Below are 23,003 nucleotides of genomic sequence, written 5' to 3' on the forward strand. Positions count from 1 at the left end.
TCAGGTCTTACAAGTGTTGCATTTATTTGGAATATCTGTCTCACTCAGAGCATGTGGGAGATCGTGTCCCGGGTCAGTATGTGACCTCAAAATGTGGGAATGATCCATTGGGTTTCTTAATTAGACAAATGTTGTTCTCTGGGGAGGGGGAGACCACCGTGAATATCCACATAACTCTAATTATATCAGGTCGAATTAACATTTATGTTGAAGCATTGCAGTTTGGGAAATTTCAGAGACAAATATTTGCAAGTCTGATTTTTTTTTTTCCTGGCAGCAGGGATCCAAGCGCCAAGCCAGCTGAATTCCCGTAAATGGAGGGAGACAGGGAGAGAGAGAGGGGAGAGACAGGGAGGGGAGGGGTGACCGTGCAGGGTGTTTAAACCACGTGGCCATTCCGCATACCGGAAGTAAGCAAACGCTGGCCTCTGCCAAGATGTCTGCGCCCGATGAGGACACGTTTGCCGAGGAAGGAGGCGAGATGGAGGAGATGGACGAAGCGGGCAGCGACGAGGATGAAGGAGTAGAGATGGAGGAGGAAGGAGCGGACGGAGAGGGGGAGAAGAAAGTGTACGTCCCCGGGATCGAGCCCCTGAAGCCCGGAGAGGAGCTGGAGATGGACCGGTCCGCGTACCGCATGTACCACGAGTGCCAAACAGGCAAGTTGAAGCAGCTGAAGTTAGCCATGCTGGTGTCTCTTTAAAGCTGTTGTGATCGTGCAGGACACGCGGTATTAATTTAGCATTATTTTGTTGTTTGTGGTCAGGTGCTCCATGTCTGAGCTTCGACATCCTGAGAGATGGAGATGGAGACGGCAGGGAGCAGTTTCCTCTGTCCATGCTGCTCTGTGCGGGCACGCAGGCAGATACAGCTCAGAGCAACAGGTAGGCTAGCAACCTCCTGACAACATAAACTTCATCAATACTGCAATACTGTGCAAGTTTTTTCTCATACTACTCGTAATAAAGTTAACTTAAAAGTAACATGGCTTTTAAGATTATAAATACAGTGTTGCTTTACCAAGAATGTGTCAATAATGGTCTCCAGACAACAGCAATAGAAAAAGTGTGTGTGTGTGTGTCAATGTAAACAAACAACATACTAACCTGTTTAGAGTTACTGTGTAGTGTGGACCTTGGGCACAGCTATGGTCTTTGGTGAACTCCCGTAATTCCTAGCCAAGCGCTGCACACATTCACCTAGGCAGACATCTATTAGAAAAATGTCCTGAAAACACCTGCGTGGGTGTACAAGGCCTTTAGAAATTTAGCAAGTAGCAGTACCACACTTAATTACAAATGTCCTCTGTACAAAATAGTAAAAGGGCCTCTTCAATGTAGTGAAATAGAAGTATAAAGTAGCAGAATGTAAAAATACTAAATCATTTCAGTTAAGAACAGCACTTGCTAGACCTTTTTATAATCAGTTATTATAGTTCCTAGATGGGTTTTGATGATTAGACACACAGTCAATTAGTTAGTTTAATTAATTATTAATTAATTGGTTGTTAATTAGTCACTCAGCTTAAGGGCTTGGCTTGATTCCTCTGTCATGAGCTCTCTCATCTCTCTCAGACTGCTAAGTCTGACATCCTTGTATTTAAGAAAACATTAATTGGAAATTGTAATGAGACTTAATTACTGTTTTGTTAAAGGAAGATGAACTGAAAAGACCGACACGTTAAGCCCACTTGTTTAACAACCATATAGACAGTATAGCATCAACACTCAGTTTTCTTTTACCTAACCCTTTTTATTGTGATTTTTGGATATTAACAATACTAATAGCTAAAATATAGTTATGCATTATGTGTTTTCCTTTTTATTTGATTTTATGTGCAGAACAAGTACGTCCAAACAATTATCACTGTTTTGGAAATGTAAGCACAGAGACCGGATTCACACTACAGTAGTACAGTTGTTTTGGGTTTTTTTGCACTGTTTCAGTTTTGTTTTGACATCATCCACACAGCATCAAAAGAGCCAGGGATTTTCCTTCTTAAAAGTAAAAATGGTTTGCTTGTTTTCATACTAAAACTCAGCACTTAAATACAGATAACAGACGAGGTTAAAAACTCATTATATTTATTTTAAGCATTTTTGCTATCTTCTTTGTACTCTGAAATAACAACTTTGCACCACTCTGAAACAATGTGATGACATTCTGTCATGTTTAAATGCATCATTTTACTTGTTTGCAGACTTCTTGTCATACGCATGTATAACCTTCATGGAACAGAGAAAGAAAAAGAAGGGGAGGAAAGCAGCGATGAAGAAAGTGAGGAGGAGGAGGAGGATGAAGATAAGAAGCCACAGATGGAACTGGCCATGATGCCTCACTATGGAGGGATTAACAGAATCAGAGTATGTCATGCGTCAATCTAGGCAGACATGTATATGAATTAAGTCATTATGTTTCCTGTATAAGAAACGGAGCTTGTTTTAAGATTCCTCATTACTGATTTTGCTTCTTAATTTCCAGGTAACCTGTCGTGGAGAGCAGTCCTTGGCTGCTGTCTGGTCAGAGAAGGGGCAGGTAGAAATATTTGACCTCCATTCCCAGTTGGAAGCCGTCCACAGTTCTGCTGCAATGGCAGCTTTCATCAAACAGCAGAAGGAAGCCACAGCTCTCTACAGTTTCTCGGGACACATGACTGAAGGCTTTGCAATTGATTGGTCACCTACAGTACCTGGTAAGTGTGGCCTTTACCTGCAATGCAATTTGCATACTACTCAGAACAGAAGTTACGCAACATAAATTATAATTTTGTCTCATTATCTGTAGCTCCCTCTGTCACCTGAACATCTGAGCATTCTGTGTAAATTCCCATGCTGCAACTTTATCATGCCAGAGACAACCAAATCGCTTACAGCTTACAAATGAAATGCTGTTGGGCTAGATCCAAAAAAATCCAAAAAAGTTACTTGGCCCGTGCCCCAACCTTCTACCAAATTTCATTGAAACCTGTTAATCTGCTAAACATGAAACTGACAAACAGGACCAAAAACGTAACCTTCTTAACAGGTAACAAACATAGCTTAGAAAAAATGGTCTGCAATCTTGTAACTTGATATTTATTGAGGCAAGAATGTGCACGACCACAAAGAATGAAATTAGAAAACAAATGGGTCAATTCAGAGAAGATCCCTCATCAGGATGGCTGTTTGTGTAGATGTTAGAGTAGAACAGTAAAGAATAAAAAAAAAAAAAGAGCATTTGTGAACTACTAGAATTGGATTGGAATCAAATATTTTAACATTAAAGTTATCAGATTTCCTCTTAAATAAGTAGATCGGTCATATGTGTTTTAACCAAAAGCTGAAGTTTTTTACTATCAGGGCGTCTCGTCAGCGGAGACTGCAAAAAGAACATCCATGTGTGGGAGCCACGAGAGGGAGGGACTTCATGGCAGATTGACCAACGACCTTTCAGCTCCCACAGCAAGTCTGTGGAGGATCTGCAGTGGTCGCCCACTGAAGCTACAGTGAGTTTGTAGGGAAGTAGTGACGTAGTGGGTCAGACTGAGGTGATGGTGCTCAGTGCAAGAGCATCCTCTGCTCAAACCCCACAAGGGCCGACGGGGAAAATACACGCATGCAAAGTATTAGACGAGCATATTGGCATTTTACATGCACGATCAGTGTCCTCACTTCCCTCCTGACTGCAGCGCTGGCCTCAGAGCTGGAGTAGCAGAGGTTAAATTTGCCCGCAGGGATTAATGATGTCAGACTGAGCTCACCAGTGCTTTCCAGGTGTTTGGGTGGAATAACAGGGTGTGTTGACAGACATGAATGATTGGAATGAATGAAACTATGCTGACTTTAATATGACCTGTTAACACTGTAGCTATGTGTGCTATCGCAGTGTTAGTATAAGATAATAAGTCACCAAACTAGTCAGTGGTATGATGTGAATCCTACAACCTGACGTTGGTTGTCACCTCTTTGCTTGTATGAGTGTATACTCTCAACAGGCTTGTGGCGCTACCTCACTGGTGTTGACTGTAATTTCTCATCATTAAATCATTAAGCACAAATTATTAACACGGAAAGCCCAACTCTCACACAGTCCCGAATGCTAATAAGACAGAGCAAAAATGATAACATCTTGTTTTGTTTAGATTTGATCCACAGTTCAAATCTTAGAATCTGTGCTCTTTTGTTTGCCACAGGTTTTTGCATCTTGTTCGGTGGATCAGTCTATTCGTATCTGGGACATCCGTGCCCCGCCCAATTCAATGCTTTCAGCCAGTGAAGCTCACTCTTCTGATGTCAATGTGATCAGCTGGAACAGGAGCGAACCATTCATCCTGTCCGGAGGGGACGATGGGCTTCTGAAAGTATGGGACTTGCGACAGTTTAAGGTAAAAACCAAGAGGAAATTGTTTAATTTGAATATCTAAAGTCAGTAACTTTATTAGAAAGCAAGATACATCAGTTGACAAGTAAAAAGTTATTACTGTATGGCACAGAGTGAAGATCTTACTGTTTGACAAGGGTGTGTCATCACAGTAACCCCCCCAAGAGTGCGGTATTTCATCATGAGATAATCACCTTTACAGGTTTGGCACCCCCGCCTTAATAATATTTGCTCCATCATGTGCCTGTTATACAATAGTGTATTTTTTTCCGCAGTCAACTTCCTGATACAGGAATCCATTTTAAATTTGCCTTTAAAACACAGCGCTTTAAAGAAAACTGACAATACATACTAGTAAGAGCACTAATAAATATTAGTAAGAGCTAATAGCACACATCACATCAATGGGGTAAATACCTAGGGAAAGAAGTAAGAGTTGACAAAAAGTGCAATCAATACAAGATAATTGTAAGGGGATAGAAGAAGAAGAGCACAGACAGTGCATGTTAGAGCTGTTATGAGAGGAAGTGTTCTTGTCGGAGATGAGTTTTCAAGAGCTTCTTGAAGTTAGAGAGGGACGTCCCTGCACTGATGGCAACATATTCAATATTCTTAAACCCTTTCTATAAAAGTGCGTTTTAAGAATGGATTAAACAGCAAAGGCCGGTCAACTTTTGTCACAAGCCAGGATCTAGGAATAACCAGCAGATCCACTAATCTAAACTATCTAAGGGAATGCCCCAGCACCTAGGGGGTCAATAAATCTTTCATATAATTTGGAGCATGATCATTTAAGTGCTTGAAATCAATACAGAACATAGTTGGCAGCCAGTGTAAGCTGGCTAGAACAGGAATAATGTGTTCATATTTCTTGGTGCCTGTTAATTTATAAATCATTGTTTGTGTTAGGAGTGATACTTTTGTAGCCTGATACTGTGCGGGATGAATAGTCGTCATAACTAGGTGCTCTTGTTCCACCTGTACCTGTAGACCGGGCGTCCTGTGGCGAACTTCAAGCAGCACAGCGCTCCAGTCACGTCCGTGGAGTGGAGCCCTGTAGACTCTAGCGTGTTCGCTGCCTCGGGAGCGGACGACGTCATCAGCCAGTGGGATCTGTCTGTGGAGTCATGTGATGTGGGTGCCAGGGTGGAGGGGGTGAAGGACTTACCCCCCCAACTACTGTTCCTACACCAGGGTCAGTCAGAGATCAAGGAGATCCACTGGCACCCACAGATACCTGGTGTGATGATCTCCACGGCTCTGTCGGGATTCAACGTGTTCAGGACAATATCTGTATAGTGTCTGTGTGCGTGTGAGGAAACGGATGATTTTGCATTTACATGAGTAGTACACATTCATGTGTATGTGTAATAAGCAGCAAACCCCAATATTTTTAATAATGTACATAACTCAGCTGTGTAGGTAATAATTCTTTTTTGACATTTATTGGCCAACATAGGCGCCATATGGTGAACTACATAGTCTGTATGTTTTACAGATGTGTGAACTATTTTAGGCATTCCCTATTGCATGCTTAAAATTAAATAAAACTATGGTTGTGTTTTCTGAAATTAATGTTTTCAAAGAGACCATGGTCTACTCTATTTGTTGTTGTTTTTTTTTACTTATAATATAGAAAAGCACAAATACTTTATTACAGTGGTTATAAATTAGGGCCTAAGGATCTTCAGAGTCACACTGAAACTTTTTTTTTTTATCCAGATTTGCACTGGAGTCTGTTCCGAAGAAATAAGTCATAACCACGGCTGGTGAATATTTTTAAATCCCAATAATTGTTTTATTGTTTCCTTATTAAACCACAGGCTAACACGTGTGTTTAAACCAGCATTTTCAACAGATTTCTCCCTCTTTTACAGCATTATGAAGTATTTCTCAAAAACAGGCGTAATACAAGCAGAAAACGCGTACAACAATATACCACCTGGTTTACAATTGAAATTTAAATCCCGTGATTGTTTTTGCATTTTAGATTTAGTCCAGCCCCATAGCCCAAAGAAAAGCTTTGGTAACTTGCTAAATAACTGCACTATGAAACCAGATGTGATTTGGTCTGAAGCAGAGAAACTGCGCTGTCAGACTTGGAATGTGACAAATTCACAGTAATTACACAAACACAGGATACATTTATTTTCTGACGCGTCTCTGGGAACCATTTGTAAAGCTTCAACATCAAGAGACAAGACATGGAGACTGTAATAAACATGCAATATGAAAAATAACTATTAAGACATTGGGTACAATAATGTAAGCATACAGCTCCCTTTAAGGCACTATAACATAAAGCTCAATAAAGCTTTATATGGCAAATATAAGAAAGTAAAAATAAACAGAGTGTCATTAGCCTGAATCAAATTTCCACTGAGCATCAGTTTCATAGTAAAGCTTCAAGGCAAATGAAATAAATCAAAGTGCTACAAACCTTTCACTGTAATATCCTACATGACACATTGGTTTTTCTCATCATAATGACACGTCTTTTGCAAATCTGTTACCCTTATAGCTAAAACATCAACTGTCTTTTCCAGTTGAGCAACATCGTCGAACTGAGTCTTGAAAAATCCAGTTTGCATACGGTTTAGGCCTCCCATTCAAATGATACTGAAATTATGAGTTTAGGAAAATACAGTATACTTGATTTACTTGACAGCAAAAACCTTTTTTCAAGGGGAAACCGTACTGATCCCCTATAGACCAATTTCATCATCAAACTCATCTTCAAATGTATAGCCCCTTCCTACTTCCTCCGCCCCCTCCTCTTCCTCCTCTTCTTCTGATTCAGTCTCTGATTGGCAGCTGTTGACCCTCCTCCTGTCCAATGAGGTGACTCCTTCATACTCGGAGCTGTGTGACGAGGATGGACTAGGTGGCAAATCTACCTTGTGATTGGTGAACTCCGTTTCACCTCCACCGACTATGCTCTCCCCCCTTTCACTCTCACCCCTCGTCGGACTACAACACGCCAGCTGATCCTCGTCCTGGAAGTCAATCCCTGGAGCCCCTTCCTCTTCAGACGCTTGGCGAATGATCTCCTCTCGTTTGTCACTGAATCGCACTTTTGGTCGGAGCCCCTTAGGCTTGATCCCATTCCCGTCTGGTATCCTGCTGTCTCCCGCCTGGTTTCCATCCAACCCAACCAAGTTCTTCCCATTCAGCTCGTTTTGCGTACTCACAGACACCTCCGTGGCCCCTTTCCCCTGCTTTGTGCCCACAGAGGATGTGCCACTTTTGGGACTGAACATATCCCCCTCATTGGAGTCCAGCTCTAAACCATCCATCACCCCTAGTACATCCCCCAGCATAGACGGGCCTAGATCCAGATCCAGGTCCAGATCCAGGGTGAATGAGGAGACTGACTCAGAGTGCTGAAGCTCATTGTTCTGTGGGCTCCCTGGCGCATCTGTATAAAGATCACTGTGGTTAAATGACACCTTAGGGTCAGCAGTTGGCGTGATCCCCGGACTCCCCAGATCAGGGCTGGACAGGCTCTGGGTCGGGCTCGGGCTTGGGCCGAGAGTGGACAGGAAGGAGGTGTCCCCAAAGGCATCACCTCCCCTCCCAATGTGCATGGTGTGGCGAAAGTCACCCAGTGGCGCAGAGATCATGGTAGGGTCCAGCCGAGGGGCCCGAGTTGATTTGTGCAGCGGCATGACTGTAGACAGATTGGAAGGGAAGAAGAGGGAAAACAGGGAGAGGGGTCATTCTAATTTATATATGATAGCATGGACTGAATTACAGAAATACTCTGAACAAATAAGATAACATAGTGCTGCCTAAAATTGTGCAGAAAGGGACATATGGAGCCCGAGACCAGCCTGCTGATAAGACAAGGCAGCGTCAACACTTCATCATGTTGTGCAACATTGTAGGAAACCAATGAGCACTTTGGCACTGGTGCTCTGTGAAGGCCATGCTGAGACTTGTACTTGAAGCACACTCATGCAATGCTAGCACATACTTCTCTTTACCCTCAGGGGTTTATGTGGACAAAAACAAGACTGTAACTTTCTCTACAAAAAACTGAATATATGACACCAAAGCCATTTAGCTGTGCTGCTTCCATGGGCTTTACATTGAGATTTCAGCATTTAATGCAACATTTGAGGTTAAATATTATTACTGTGGATGGAAGCCAATATCACCCCAATAATTTGATTATGTTTTACAAGCTAAACCACTTTATATTTTGTTAAACATTATCATACACTGCAAACCAGAGCACATTGGAGACATCATTATTTTTTTTGTGTGTGTGTGTATGTGTGTGTGTGTGTGTGTGTGAGAGTTGGATTTTGGGAGGTGAGGGGGCTTACGGGCCTACCCCAACCCCCAGGACTTTCCAATTGTAATCAAAGTAGCCTAAATAGAACATTACATTAGTTAAATATATCATGTATAAATAAGAAGAGCACGCAAGAGCTACACTTACTGACAAAGCAGTGAGAGGAACGTTTGTAAAACTAATCAATTTGAGTGAGCGTTATCAAAACATTCACAAGTATGGAAAACTTACTTTAAAGAGTATATTCAGGTATCTGGTGGGCTCCCTCCGCAGTATCCAACTCTTTCATCTGTCTTTTTGCTTTCGCTTCCCTCTCGCCTTTTCCCTCGCTCTTTTTTCTCGCCGTCGGTTGTCTGTGTGAATTTTCTTTTCCTTTCCAAAGGGATGGGCGATGGGGTGAGGAAGTGACGCGACGGTTAATGGGGTGTGCTGGATCAAAGTAGCTGTGGACTTTACCAGACTTTGTTAAATATAAACGAGACTAACAGTCATCTCTGCACAGGCTTCTTATAAACAGAGTCGATTTTTTTTAAAAGGTTATGTTGGACTAATTTAATTTCCAATTAAATGTTCATGGTAACAAGGTAACCAGTGACTGGTAACATAAAGCCTTACTGTTTTATTGACCAACATGCTGGCAAAAGTGAGTTTAAAAATGCTGGAATCAACCTAAATGTTATGTTTTAACTACCCCACCAAATAACATCCCCAAATTCATAGAAAAAAAAACAATGAACCTATACCCTCAGTGGTAGCCTCCCTGGGCTAAACTCAGGCTATGGTTATGTTTATTATGAAGGGTCTGGTTTGAAATTGGCTACAATTATGATGGAATGCAGTTAGTGAAGTTTAACCAGCATACAGTGCACCACTTAGCTGATGACACAATATTTTTGAAGGGTGTCAGTCTGGTTCATGATTCACTCACATTCGTTTAATTCATACAACCAGTAAGAAATCCTCTTTAAAAAGAAAAGCTGAATTTGGATCAACAATAGGAGTGGAGTCCAGCTTCCTCCCATGTGTTAAAGAAACAGAAGCATTACCAAACCCCAGGTATTCACACAATGGGGCTGGGTAGTAAGTCATTGTCTGCAAGGTTTTGTCACAAATACTCAACATATTTGTGTGATGATGTAGCCGACAAGACAACAATGGGAACAACTTACTCATTCAGCAGGCACATGATATCACTGGGCTGGAAATTACTCTAAATTGGCCTACAGTATTTTATTCATTTTAAAGCTGTGCATCCAATATAGTATAATATAACAACCAAAAAAATCTTATATATAAATAAGTGTATTAAGTAAGTGTATTTTAAGTATATTATCAGTATATTTTTGGTACCAAAGTGACCCCAATTATATTCTATATCTTTAAAAATACATTGCGTGCCCTGCCAGTCATTGCTGTTCAGCAAAATGCACATTTAATTAACTTTACAACAGTTGCAAATATCATTTGTATTCCATGTGGACTTCCAAAAAGCTTGAATGAGACTGACAGGAAATGACTCCCCTCTATGTAACACTCTCTCTCTCTCTCTCTCTCTCACACACACACACACACACACACACACACACACACACAAACAACACATCCTGCAGCTGTGTGTGCTTTGCTGGAAGGTAAGAAAAAATGTATACACCCTAATGAGTGAGCATGCCTATGAATTAAGAAATAACACAAAGTTGAAACATACATGTATCAACTGACTGAGTAAAATGACAGCTGCCCAGCCTCCCAAATATGGTCTTAGTGCTTAAGGGTTTCCCTAAATAGTGTCATGTTGGCGACACATAGACTGACAACATGTGCTGATGTTGAGATTAATAATATTAGTTGTGGATTACACTGATAATTGGTGATAGATAGATATTATTGGTGATTAGAATTTAGTAAAGTTTTCTTTTTCCTTTTCAATTTGAGCAAAGGGAATTTCAACTCGGATTACACGTGTCCTGTGTTTGGTCTGTCAGGCAGTACAATCCCGCCCCGTCGTTATGATTGACATGATAGTATCTCAATAGGGCTCTGACGTAAACACAAAGGTAGGCATTTGATTGGTGGAGCCTGAGAGGACGTACTCTGGGCAACAAAACAGAAAAACCCACTTCAATTGGCCAGTTTACTTATCTGCCATTTTGTATATCCGCAGTCTGGTCCGAGTTGGTCGTCAGCGAAGAAGGAAGCGAATATGCTAATGTGCATATTTTTTAATTTAAAGCTTTACTCCAAATATATTAAACTTTGACTTGTTATAGGTAGAGTTATTCACGGTATTCACAGTTACTCTTCTAGTAATCGGACAGTTGATTTTCGTGTCAGACTTCATCTTGTTTACCTTTTGCTGTAACTGTTAGCAAGAGAGCTAACGACTTTAGCAGAGTTCTTTGCTAGCCAGCTAGCTTAGCTAGCGAACGAGCTAAGGCTAACTTGTGGCGAAATGGCGGCCAACACGACACAAGCAACCCCTACAACTAACTGGTATGTTGGGTCTCCTTTTCTAGCTACAAAAATATAATGTGATATAACGTAACATTATGCATTAAAATGTATGATAGTGATGGCTAGCTGTAATATGGAGTTAACGATAATTATGCTAGCTCAGCTCCGTGTTGACAAGTGTTAGTACACCTAGCTACATACAGGCCACTGGTTTGGTTAACAGGAAGCTAGTGTATTATCTCGCTGATTAACGTTAATCTTCCTTAAACTGTATTTAAGTCATATCTGTGTCGGCGATACGGATTGGTGCAGCAAACTGTAACGTTACTATTCAAAAGTTAACGCTGTACACACTTGACTCAACGGTTCACCTGTTAGCTTAACTGAAATGTCGGGACAGGTTTAGCATCCACAGGCTAATGTTAACATGGATATCTGCTTTGCTTTAGACTAAGATGATTAGCGGTTGGATGTTAGATAACTCAACTGCTAAGTAGGTAACGTTAGCAATGAACGAAGTGTAATCGATTTAAGTTGTTAAGTAAGTTAAATAGTTGACTGATGAGAGCAAACTTTAATTGTTTTGAAGTAAACCGTTAATATGATACCTTTTTTTTTTTTTTAGGACATGTTTAAGTTGGCATTGATAATCATTGTGGTGTTAATCAGTCTAAATATTTATTGAGCTTGTATGTGTGCAGTTGATAAAGTTAAAGCATACTATTTCCAAAATCACCCTTGACTCAAGTTCTTGTGTTGTGTGCAGGTCCTATAGTGCTGCTGGTGATGGCCAAGTTCATGAAAACCCAGAATGGGAGAAAGCCAGACAGGCACTTGCCTCCATTAACAAGAGTCAAAGCCAGAGCACTGCTAAGACTACACAAGCCAACCGGACCACAGCAGAGGTGGACTGAATTTATTATTATTTGTGTGTCTTATCTCTTTTTACACCTGGTATTTAAATTGATCTCATGGAATCTAAAAATACGAATGTGGACACAGAACATCAAATAAATAAAAATCTGGTCAGCTACATTTTAAGGTGGAATAAGAAGAAATAGAAAAATGTTCACATGCTATTGACATAATCAATGTGCTGCATAATTCCCAATTACCTGTCACAGCATTAGTAGATACCCACATTGCTGTGAAATGCAGGTGTTTGCATATGGATGTGTAACTTGGGGGAATCATTTAATAAGTGTTATTAATTTCACACATTTGTGTTATTTTATATTCTGGCAACATTGTCATTTCTGTCCCTGCTGGATGACTTCCTCCATGTTCTGGATTAAAATACCAAGGCTATTTGTGCATGTGTGTCATTTCAGGCCGGTCAGTTTCAGCCAGCAGTGACAGACTCTACTGCCATTCAGCAACAGCAGCAGCCACAACACCAGCAGCAGCAACAACAGCAGTACTATCCGTGGTACCAGCAAACTCAGCAACATTATCCTGGATACACATACCCCTATAACTACTACTACCCCATGGGTCCAGTAAGTACAGAAATTGATTTTTTTTCTTATCAGTATGTTACATTTTGAAATGCGGGGCATGTACTGTATTCAACACTGTTGGCTACCCAGGCTTTTACATCTGCACCTCCCAAAATAACATCTGATGCCAAGAAATTGTGCGAAGATTCTATAATGAAATGCATGTTTCTCTGAATTTGCAGTATGGCGCTGCATATCCACCAAATCAGTATGGAGTACCTGCAGGAGGCCCTTACCCAGGAACTCCAACCTCTAATGGACAGGTATATAACAAGAACTTAACAAGCAAAATATTTAACCTCTGTAGTGTAACCCTTAATTATGTCACAGGAATAATCATGGTTCTGTCACTGATCTCTTTGGTTTTAAAAAGCTAGAACTATAAGCACCTGGCAAATTAATACCTGTTTTTACCTGCTCAGTTTATTCCCCAGGGATTTCTGTACCTTCTGGGACTATTTTATTATTTATCTTCTGAAAGGTTTGATTTGGTTTTTCCTAAAATAAATTTTGTCGTCCTCTTCACAGCCTCCTCCAGTGCCTGGGATGGAAGACCAGTCCCCCAACTACCCTTCTCAACCACAACCTCCTCCCCCTTCTACTCCTCAGCCACCCCAGAGCCCAACTACTTCAGAGAAACCCCCTCCTCCTCCACCCCCTCCTATTCCTCCCTCACCCAACTCTCAGTACCCCGCTCATCCATCACAAAATTCTTACAGTGCCACTAACTCCATGCAATACCCACCTGGCGACCCAAACCAAATGCAAGTTTACAATCATTCCCAGGGGCGGCCTAACTATGGACAGGGCTTCCAGGCCCAGAATACTTATCAGCCCTCTCAGAATACATCCCAGCAGCAACAGCAGTCAGGCCAGTATGTACCAGGACTCGGCAGAGGAGACAACAAAAACAAAAACCAAAAACAAGGACAGCAACTGTGGCACCGCATGAAACGTAAGATTTACTCTTTTGTGAGGTAGCATTTAACTTTTTCTCAACTGAATTACTAAAGAAAGTTTGATCTAGCTCTGTTTTTTCTCTGCAGCTTACACATGCTCTCTCTACTACATTTGAGTACACAAATTACATGCTTGTTGCAGTATAGCTGGAACTAAATAACTAAAACTTTAAAACTATATTACACTATTAATGTCAGTAAGTAGACTAGTGGACTAAGATTGTGGCCAGAACATTTAAATCTGGGTTTTATGAGTGTTTGGTGTGGAAATGGTGTTACTTATGTAATCAATATGCAGCCTATATGTATTCATTTTATTCAAATAAAACATATAACCTATGATCCAAAGTAAGTATAGTCATGCACAAAGAATGTAAAGGGGTAGAAAGCCATCTTGCCTGGTACATTCCAGAAAGTATGTGTCAATAGGATTGTTATTACAAGAGAGACAGAGAGCATCTTCATACCAGGAACACCCTTACACAGAAAGGTAGAAGTACAGGCAGGTGTCTCGCTTAGCAGCAGTTGTAATGACATACGATCCATGTTTAAATTATACAAATCGTGCCCTGCGTCTGATGTTTGACCAATCAGAAACATCCCATCCCAAAATGTTGTTCTGTTTTTCTTTTTCTTGTTCTTACAGAGGCACCTGGGACAGCTTCTGTGAAGTTCAATATTCACAAGAGGCCCTATCAGGTTCAGAGCAATCAGACTTTTCCTCCAGGCGAGCAGCCCTCAGGTCTGAATCCAACTCCTTCCTCCCCAGCTAGTACCAGTGGTGCACCCGGAGGTGCTCAGACACGGTAAGAACGGGATCTGTCTCCACTGATTCTGTCGTCTTTGTTGTCTTTTTTTTTTTTTCTTGATCTGTGAATAATATGTTGACTTAAAATACTTTGTTTCCAGACCTCAGGACTGGCCACAAGCCATGAAGGAATACGTGCAGCGCTGTTTCACAGCCTGTGAGACGGAGGAAGACAAAGATCGTACAGAGAAAGTCCTAAAGGAAGTTCTGCAGGACCGGTTAAAGGATGGCTCTGCTTATACCATTGATTGGACTCGTGAGCCATTGCCAGAGTGAGTTTAATTGTAGTTTAGTTCCGTGTGTGTGTGTGTGTGTGTGGACAACACACACACACACGTCATTTAAGCTTTAAAATGTCTTTATTCCATGACAATTGAGCATTGCAGATGAAACAAATATCAATTTACAATATTGTGGCGTTTGAGTTGAGAGGTGAATTCTAGGTTTGTTTTTAATAAGTTCTACTGCAAACAAACTGGATTAATGGATTTCTTTCCTCTGAATAGCTGTGGACTCATGTGACTTGTTGAAAGCATTGCTGCAGGGTGAACACGCATTGACACTTGGGCCTTCGTTGTTTTGTTTTTAGACTAAAGGTCAAGCAGTCTCGTTGGGAATCTGTTCCATCCCAGAGGTCATCAGATGGCTCAGTGAGCCGTGGTGGAAGTACAGCGGCTGCAGCTTCAAGAGGCAGGGGTGCTGGACACAGATTGGGCCACTACAGGAATATATTTTCTCAAAGGAGTCCCTCTTCTAGTTCCTCCAATTCCTCCTCCCGCTCCCCATCCCCCTCCCACGGCCGACACAGGGACCGCAGCAACCAAAGGCACAGACGCAGGTTAGACACCATTTCCAATCCTTTCCTGTGGTTAGTGTGGACTTCTTGTAAATGTCCCCTTTTATATGTGTCTTTGTGCTCCCAGTGATTCTGGCTCCCAGTCAGACAGCAGCATCTCCAGTGACCTCCGACCTCAGCTGTCACGGCGAAGTCAGAGAGGCGCACGTGGTCGTGGTAATGACAGGGATAGAGGACGTGGAGGTGGAGAGAGGGGACGGGGAAGAGGAAAAGCCAACAGAGGAAGGCGGTAAATTAATAGATGTTATTACAAAAATGACATTGAACTGTCTAATCGGGTCCCTACCCTCATTGACCTCTGAAGGGAAAATGTTTTTCTTTTTTACGACACCATGACACTGCTATAGCTTGTGAATAACCTTTAACTTTACACTCCCAGGAACATGGAGGATTCCAATGCTACTGTTGGAAAGAAGAGGAAAGGCGGCAACGCTGGTCTGGATTTCCATGACCCCAACAGAGAAGCCAAAAAGCAGAGCAGAGCAGCTCGTTTCCACAAGCAGCTCCGCTCAGAGCCCCTGGTTCTCTCCATCAATAGTCTGGATTTACCCGATGGATCACAGGAGGGCATCAGCTGGGAGGACTGCCCCATTGTGGGAACATGCCAGGACATTACTAAGTCCTACCTGAGGCTCACCTGCGCTCCGGACGCCTCCACTGTGCGCCCTGTGCAAGTAATTCATACTCTTCTATTCAGTAGTTGTATTCTTGCTGTAGTTTTGAAGTCCTGATTAGGGCTGAACAATTTGGGGGGGGGGTAATCTGAACAAGTTAGGCAGGCAAAACGCTCTTATTCTGAAATGCTTTATGTGGGAAAGGTTAGGGTTAGGGTTACAGAGAGCTGTTTTTCGTAGTTGAAGCACACCAAATGACAAATTAAAACACATATAATAACGTGTAGGCTAAATGCTCCGCTGCTGAAACACTTCATTGTGAGCTGACGCCAGACAAAACCGCAGCACAGCCGCTGCCTGTGTCTGTTCAGGTGATGCCATTATCCCACGTTTTTGTTTAGTTTTGTTTGTTGTTGTAAAATATACATGCTCTGTGCACACTCTGCTTGGTGAGTAGGACCATAATAGGAGGTGGCTGGCGCTTGTGATTGGTTAGCAGAATTAATTTGTAACTCCATGACTGTTTCAAACAGGTCAGTTACGCTGCCGTTTTCACGATTAGCTAATCGCATTCTTTCAATCGCAGTTTCAATTTGAAAACGATAAATTGTTCAGCCCTAGTCCTGATGATGGCCGTTGAATATTTATCTCTCCTTCTTCATCACAGAATATCCAGATCCAGACTTAGATCTTTTTCTGAAATTGTTTTTACCCAGGTCCTGAGAAAATCTCTGCAGGCTGTGAAAGCCCACTGGCAAACCCACCAGGACTATGTCTATGCTTGTGAACAGATGAAGTCCATACGACAGGACCTCACGGTTCGTTATCTTCATAAATGTTTCATTTGCTCTTCTTTATTACAATGTTAACTTCTGTCAGGGTTTGTGTTTGCTTCTGTTTTTTAAAATGTGTTTATTTATCCAGGTCCAAGGAGTTCGTACTGAATTCACAGTGGAAGTGTATGAGTGTCATGCTCGCATTGCTCTGGAAAAGGTGAGTCTGTTGTCCTTTTGTAAGTGTTGCGCTAGCTAAAAGTGATCTCTGTGCATTATTTTAATACTAGCTGAATGTTTCTTGTCTTTAGGGAGACCATGAAGAGTTCAACCAGTGCCAGACCCAACTAAAGGCCCTGTATAAGGACAATCCCTCGGACAACATAGGAGAGTTCACAGCATATAGATTGCTGTATTACATCTTCACTAAAAACTCTGGAGGTTTGCTCACATTGTTTTGAGTCACTATTACACATCACATATGCGTTCTTACCCTCTCCTTGATCATTTTAACTGTGGCCATATATCTTTCCCTCCAGATCTGACCACTGAGTTGGTATATTTGACCCCGGCGTTGCGGGCAGATGTGTGTGTGGCTCATGCTCTTGCACTCCGTGCTGCCTGGGCGTTAGGAAACTTTCGCCGTTTCTTTAAGCTGTACCTGGAAGCCCCGCGCATGGCTTCATACCTTATTGACAAGTTTGTAGAGAGGGAAAGAAAGATTGCTCTTCGGGCCATATTCAAAACGTAAGTCATGTTCCAGAAAGATGTATTTTGAAAATTTTAGCTACTTATGTGCTGATCCCTGTTTCTCTGTCCTCTGTCCGCAGGTTCAGGCCTGACTTACCGGTGCAGTATGTGCAGTCCACTCTGGGTTTCCCTTGTTTAGACTCCTGTATGGCCTTTCTTACTGGGCTAGGTGTCGCCTTTATCCCCTCTGACCCCCAAAAGATAGACTGCAAAACCAGCACAGCCTCTTTGGCTGCCTCCTGAGAGGGTGGGGAGCAGCATGAAGGGAGACAATAGGGGACCATCATGGAGCCTAACATATACAATGCACTGCACTTCAAACACCTCAGCCAGTTCAAATACAGTAGTTGGCAGACTACCACTATATATAGAAAGATACCTGCTAGAATAATCGACTGAAAGATTCAGATTTCAGAAGGCAGATGTGATTTTGAACTGTTCAAATACAAGGAGCCTGCACACACTGTCACTCAAACATTGTAGGTTAGGCTAATGCCCAAGGTATCTCACTACATTTCTAATGCCAGAAAAGTGGGTGAACAGTTTAGATTTGGGATTATTATGTAATCTCAGCACTTAAAGGCCACAAAGTCTCAGAACCAGATCAGGGAGGCCCTCATGGTTCCTGTTCCTTTACCGCCATCAGATGTCAAAGCTAACAGTGTTGTCATGTTTTTTCCTTCCTCAAGTAAACAGCTCCAAGACCTGAGGTTTCAAGCCTTGTCAACCAAAAGGGAAATACAAACGGCAAGTTCTTCAAGTCATTCATCCAGCTGTCTCCCGTTTGAAGTCAAGCTTACAGAATCGGGTCAACGTTACACTTTCCTCGTAGAGACTGTGAGACAACGAGGTGAGAAGATGCCAGCAGTTTGTCTGAAAGAAGAGTTGGTGGTTTGTATGCCCTGCCCTGCACCAGGTTATCGTCAAGGTATCTACAGTTGGCTGTTCGTCCTGTTCCTTGTCCCCAATCATATGACCCGTGAAAGCAATGGACTGATGTCAGAAAGTCTTGTTCCTGATTTAATTAAGTAGTATTCACTCGCTGGGCGCAGTCATGAAATGGTTGGCCAGCATTGGGGGGTTGCAATCTGATGAGCATTGACTTTGTGTATGATAAAGGAGATAGAGGAAAGTGTTCTTCATCAAGGTGATCTCTTCACTCCTACATACCCTCGAAGCTGAGCTCCATCCCCAGATCCAGAGGCAGAGAGGGAATCTGCTTCCATCATCAGGTAGAAGTCTTGCCAGCAAGTGGAATCCGGCCTGATCAAAACAGCGCAGCGATGAAGCCCATCTTTCTTCCACGGTGGTTAACCTCACCAGATGTTCAAATGAAAGGGGCATCTATGCTGCCATGCCTGTGACAACTGAAGGGGAATTCTGCGTTGTGGAGCATCAGTGGTTTGTATGCTACATCTGGCTCTGGTGTTTGCAAGGCTGGTAAGCGAAAGGGACTTCTCTGGAAGGAGGTGGATGACGGCACAACAGATGTTGCCTCACATTTCTTCTGTGTGAAATGTTTTCTGTGTTGTGTTTTGTGGGCAGCAGTATTGTCTCGACTAAAGGATAAAGAATTATGGAGCTACAGAGAAGATTTTTCTGAAAGTTTGCAGCTTGTTATTGGATAGATTAAGTATCAAAGCAAATTTGACAATATTCTAAAATACCAAAAAGTGATAAGTCAGTAAGATACCAGACCTTTTACTGCATAGATGCACACTGCTGTCTAAATGTCACATGGTAAAGTATTTAAATCAAAACAAGTTTTAAACTGATGTAGACCGTAAATGAATTAAGTAGGAGATGCAGGTAGCGTGAACAGTCGTGTTTTATGTCAATTCTTCCAGTAGTTATGAAAAGTTTCCAAAATAAAATCTGCATTTGTAGCCTCCCTTAATAAGAAAACAGAAGCTTCTCTAAATGGCAGTGGAGTTAGTTCTCCCTGATGAGATTTTGGTCCCTTTATCCTCAGGAGGTTTGTGCTTTTCTGGACCTAAAAGAATAATAGAGGTGGTGGTGGTGCACACTGTCTTGCATGATGATTGGGGGGGGGGGGGGATGTGTCACGTTACTTAATAGTGATTAGACGGCTCAGAATTGTACCCCTAACCAACATAACCCTTAATGTTCCACCATATGCAATAATTGTGCTGAAATCGAAAACACAGGTCGACATTGTTCCTCATAAATGGAGGGATTTTGTTTTTTGTTTTGTTTTTTTTAACAGCTTTAATTATCACTGTAGAAATATTGCGCCTGAGGTATGTGGTGTAACTGACCAGAACACGAGTGGATGCAGGCTTTCTGTACAATCTACATATTTACTTGTCTTCAGAATATGTCTGTAAATACTGTATAATATTGCTGCTGTGTTTTTTTTTGTTTTGTTTTGTTTTTTTGATTAGTGCATAGTGTAGGTTTTTTGTTCACACGTGGGTAAGTGTGAATTTAATTTTTTTTTTTTCCCCTCCTCCTGTGTTTTGCGAAATTCTTTGACTCTGAATATGTAATCTTAACTGCAGACAGGTCTGGATTGCTTTGTGTGCTGTGTTGTCACCACCACAGTGGTTGTCATGGTAGATTTAATTGCCATTTTCCAGTGCTAGTTTCTAAAAACATTAGCACAGGCTCTTGAATCAAAATTTGCCGAGATGTCATGCTCAATTTCCAGTGAAATGACAAATTTGGTCGTGAAAACGATCCCTTAACTCGAAGAACACGTGTCACTTGCCTGTTTTGTAGCAGTCTTGTGTTGGCAGATAGTTCCATGCAGAGCTGGTATATAATCAGTGGTACATGGACCACCTTTGACAAACCCACGTAATGTTAACATCTTCCACAAAAGGACAAATTTGCATCAGGTTAACAAAACTCCCTCGTAAACCTGGATCGTCACTTTGTTTCTCCAAACTGTTCTTTGTTGACCATTATTTCAGCAAACCTTTTGTAAAGACAATAATCTCAGTATGTTTTCTTTCTTTCCACTTTCATTTTACCTGACCCCCCTCCCCCTCCGTCCTCTTTTCCATTCCCTCCCCTCGCTTCCTAAACCTTTCTCTCACACACCACCAGACTTCTCATTCTTCAGCTCGTAGCACTGCTGCGTTGCAGGAGCACACGGAGTGAAAAGTGGGTGAACCACCTCCAGACGCCAGCCGGAGAGAGTGAATTGTGAGCAATCCAAGTCTTGGTTTGACCCACTGAAGTTGAAGCCATACAGCTGATACAATACACGGGAGCCTCATATAATGACGTTGAAAATGTTCATTTGCTGCTAATCCAAATATTTAAAATGGCTTTCTGTGCAACATGATACCTGTTTAGTTTTGAAAATGATGTTCGACGATTGACAAAGTCAACATGTACTGTTTTCTGTTTGTCCAGATGCATTTACATTTTTTATTTTTATTTTTTAATAATACACCAACGGTTTGCTGTTTAAAATTTGTCATTCAGGTTTTTTTTTCTTTCACCCTATTTATTTATAGTAAGGAATAATTTGGCTTGTATTTGCTTGCTTGACAGACCCTATTGGAGTCAGTTACAGTAGAGTAATTTTGAGAGTTTGAGCCCTCATCTAAAAATGTGTCTGGGCATACAGAACATGTCCTCAAAATTCACCTACATTTAGTAACAATTTTCTTTTATTAAGTATGCAGTCTTCTTCAGGCAAAGTTTCTTTGACAAGTGCTGGTGCGTGCTTTGGTTTCTTCACATGTGATGAGCTTGATTCATAGCTGCTGGTTTGTGTAAATGTAAAAAAAAAAATTTTTACACATAGTTAAAGGGTGTACATCTGATGTCTCAAGTTTTCAGCATTGAACCGCCCAAAACGTTTTTTCTGTTTTGTTTTTTTTTAAAGTAGTAAATTCACCCCAGACAACTAACAATACACATTTTCATTTTGGATGCTTTTCCTCTGATGTTTGAGTCATGTTCTTGGTAATTTTTTTTCTCCCATGTTACTGTTTTCTTCCCATCAGTCCGTGTAATGCCTTCCTTGATATTTGACACTGGAACAACTCCCACGTCCCTCACTTCAGATGTGTTCATTTCCTGCTGTTTCCTTTTTAACTCTTCATTTGAATTTGTCTGTTCTCACTTTCTCTTACTTCCTCTCCCTGCATGCTGTCCTCTCCCATCTCCTCAAACTCTCTAATCAGCATTGTTTTCTCTTCTCATTCTTATATTTTTCCTTTTTCTGTTGAGTATGTTTGTGACCGTGTGCCACTAGTCACTCACTAGTAAGTATTTTATTGCGTCTGCAGTGCTTTAATAGTTTATGTTGCAGCTCACTAACAACTGAAGCTGAAAGTTTATCTGCAATGCTTCCCCTATCTCCATTCCTCTACAGATCTGACATGACAAACTGCCATTTTGTAAATATTATGTACATATTTTGAAAAATCAAATAAAAATGAAGTATAAAGGGCATCCAGTATTCATATATTCCTGTATTAAATTGAAAGCTTACAGGCAGACTTGATTAATAAATTTAGAGAGAAATGGATAAAACAAGAGCACAAGCATTTGAGCAGTTAAAAATAATCTGTCACAGATCTGAGGAGTCAGATTTTGTACAGAGTTTATTGTAAAATATAAATATTGAGTGAGAGGCACCTGTTACACTAAGATTAGATACGGATATGATTGAATACTTCACATTGAGAATTTTCCTTCCAAATTTATGTTTATTTCAGCCAGCACATTTGAGGTATGAGATGTAATCAAAGTGAATTAAGAAGTTGGAAAAGAAGGGTTTCATTATAGGCAGAAACATTAGGAAAAGTTTAAACTAAAGGCGAAACAAATACAGCAGTAAAAGATGTGAAACGATATGCTATTAGAAAGAAGGAAAGAACAGCAAAGGATTGAGCTTATGCAGTGAAGTATAAATGGAAAATTAAGTAAATGGGCAACTAAAATGGAGAACTAGAAAAGCAGGAACAACAGTTTTCAAGGTTGAAAGCTTTATATACATCTAAAGAGAAAAAAATCAAACTAAGATTTCTGCATAAACCACTAATAAAAGCTTTGTTATGAAATTGAGCCTGGTTGTGAAATCAAACATTTTGAAAAGCAAACCACAAAGAGCAATAGAACAACTACTGATGAAAGGGAAATGAGCAAAAGTAGAGATCAGAATTATACATTAACAGGTAAAGAGCAAAAAGTTAATTTAATAAGATAATAAAGCTAGACCTACACACTATACAGGAGCAGCAGTGTGAAGAGAAAGTTACAAGAAAGATTGCAATCAGAGAGAAAATATTAGTTTTAGAAAGTATTCGATCGGTGCAACAAAAAAAAAAAAATGAAACCAGTGAATTAATAAGTTTAGAAAGTGCAGAAAACAGAATAGTAGACAGACTAAGGCTAAAATTTCCTGTACATGTATATACATGTTTTGTATAGTGGTGCAGAGGAGGACAGAAGGAAGAAGGATTTAAAAAAAGCTATACTAGAGGGGGAAAGAAAGCGAGGTGACAGGGGAGTATGCATTGAAATGAGAAAAAAATAAGCACAAGTATGAAAAGGTAAACACAAGCAAGAAATAGAAGGAAAGAAGCTGTTTCAGTTTCTGTATTCTGCCTATGGCAATGAGCCAGACATTTGATGTGATAGGACGAAGAG

The 23,003-nt window shown here is 41.1% G+C and overlaps 3 protein-coding genes across 3 annotated transcripts; 2 read left to right on the forward strand and 1 right to left on the reverse strand.

The window, feature by feature from the left end:
- Positions 1-383: 383 nt before the first annotated feature.
- grwd1 (glutamate-rich WD repeat containing 1) lies at positions 384-5,934 on the forward strand. The gene is made up of 7 exons (XM_038711272.1): positions 384-659; positions 767-884; positions 2,201-2,363; positions 2,482-2,692; positions 3,339-3,484; positions 4,172-4,363; positions 5,350-5,934. Exons 1-7 carry the CDS (start codon positions 437-439, stop codon positions 5,656-5,658), a joined length of 1,362 nt encoding a protein of 453 aa, XP_038567200.1. The 5' UTR covers positions 384-436; the 3' UTR covers positions 5,659-5,934.
- A 197-nt stretch (positions 5,935-6,131) lies between these two features.
- cdc42ep5 (CDC42 effector protein (Rho GTPase binding) 5) lies at positions 6,132-9,048 on the reverse strand. Its single transcript, XM_038711275.1, has 2 exons — positions 8,891-9,048; positions 6,132-8,029 (listed from the first exon to the last, which is right to left on the reverse strand). The coding sequence occupies exon 2, from the start codon at positions 8,025-8,027 to the stop codon at positions 7,065-7,067; it is 963 nt and encodes a 320-aa protein (XP_038567203.1). The 5' UTR covers positions 8,028-8,029; positions 8,891-9,048; the 3' UTR covers positions 6,132-7,064.
- Positions 9,049-10,802: 1,754 nt separating this feature from the next.
- leng8 (leukocyte receptor cluster (LRC) member 8) lies at positions 10,803-21,803 on the forward strand. The gene is made up of 15 exons (XM_038711271.1): positions 10,803-11,149; positions 11,877-12,015; positions 12,442-12,609; positions 12,792-12,872; positions 13,138-13,564; positions 14,215-14,374; positions 14,478-14,648; positions 14,966-15,214; positions 15,300-15,461; positions 15,612-15,906; positions 16,563-16,664; positions 16,771-16,839; positions 16,931-17,060; positions 17,159-17,366; positions 17,450-21,803. The coding sequence occupies exons 1-15, from the start codon at positions 11,109-11,111 to the stop codon at positions 17,610-17,612; spliced, it is 2,565 nt and encodes an 854-aa protein (XP_038567199.1). The 5' UTR covers positions 10,803-11,108; the 3' UTR covers positions 17,613-21,803.
- The last annotated feature ends 1,200 nt before the right edge of the window (positions 21,804-23,003 follow it).

Source organism: Micropterus salmoides, unplaced genomic scaffold (genome assembly GCF_014851395.1).
Source record: "Micropterus salmoides isolate LMB-PRFRI ecotype aquatic unplaced genomic scaffold, ASM1485139v1 Ms_hic_scaffold_11, whole genome shotgun sequence".
Classification (NCBI taxonomy): Eukaryota; Metazoa; Chordata; class Actinopteri; order Centrarchiformes; family Centrarchidae; genus Micropterus; species Micropterus salmoides.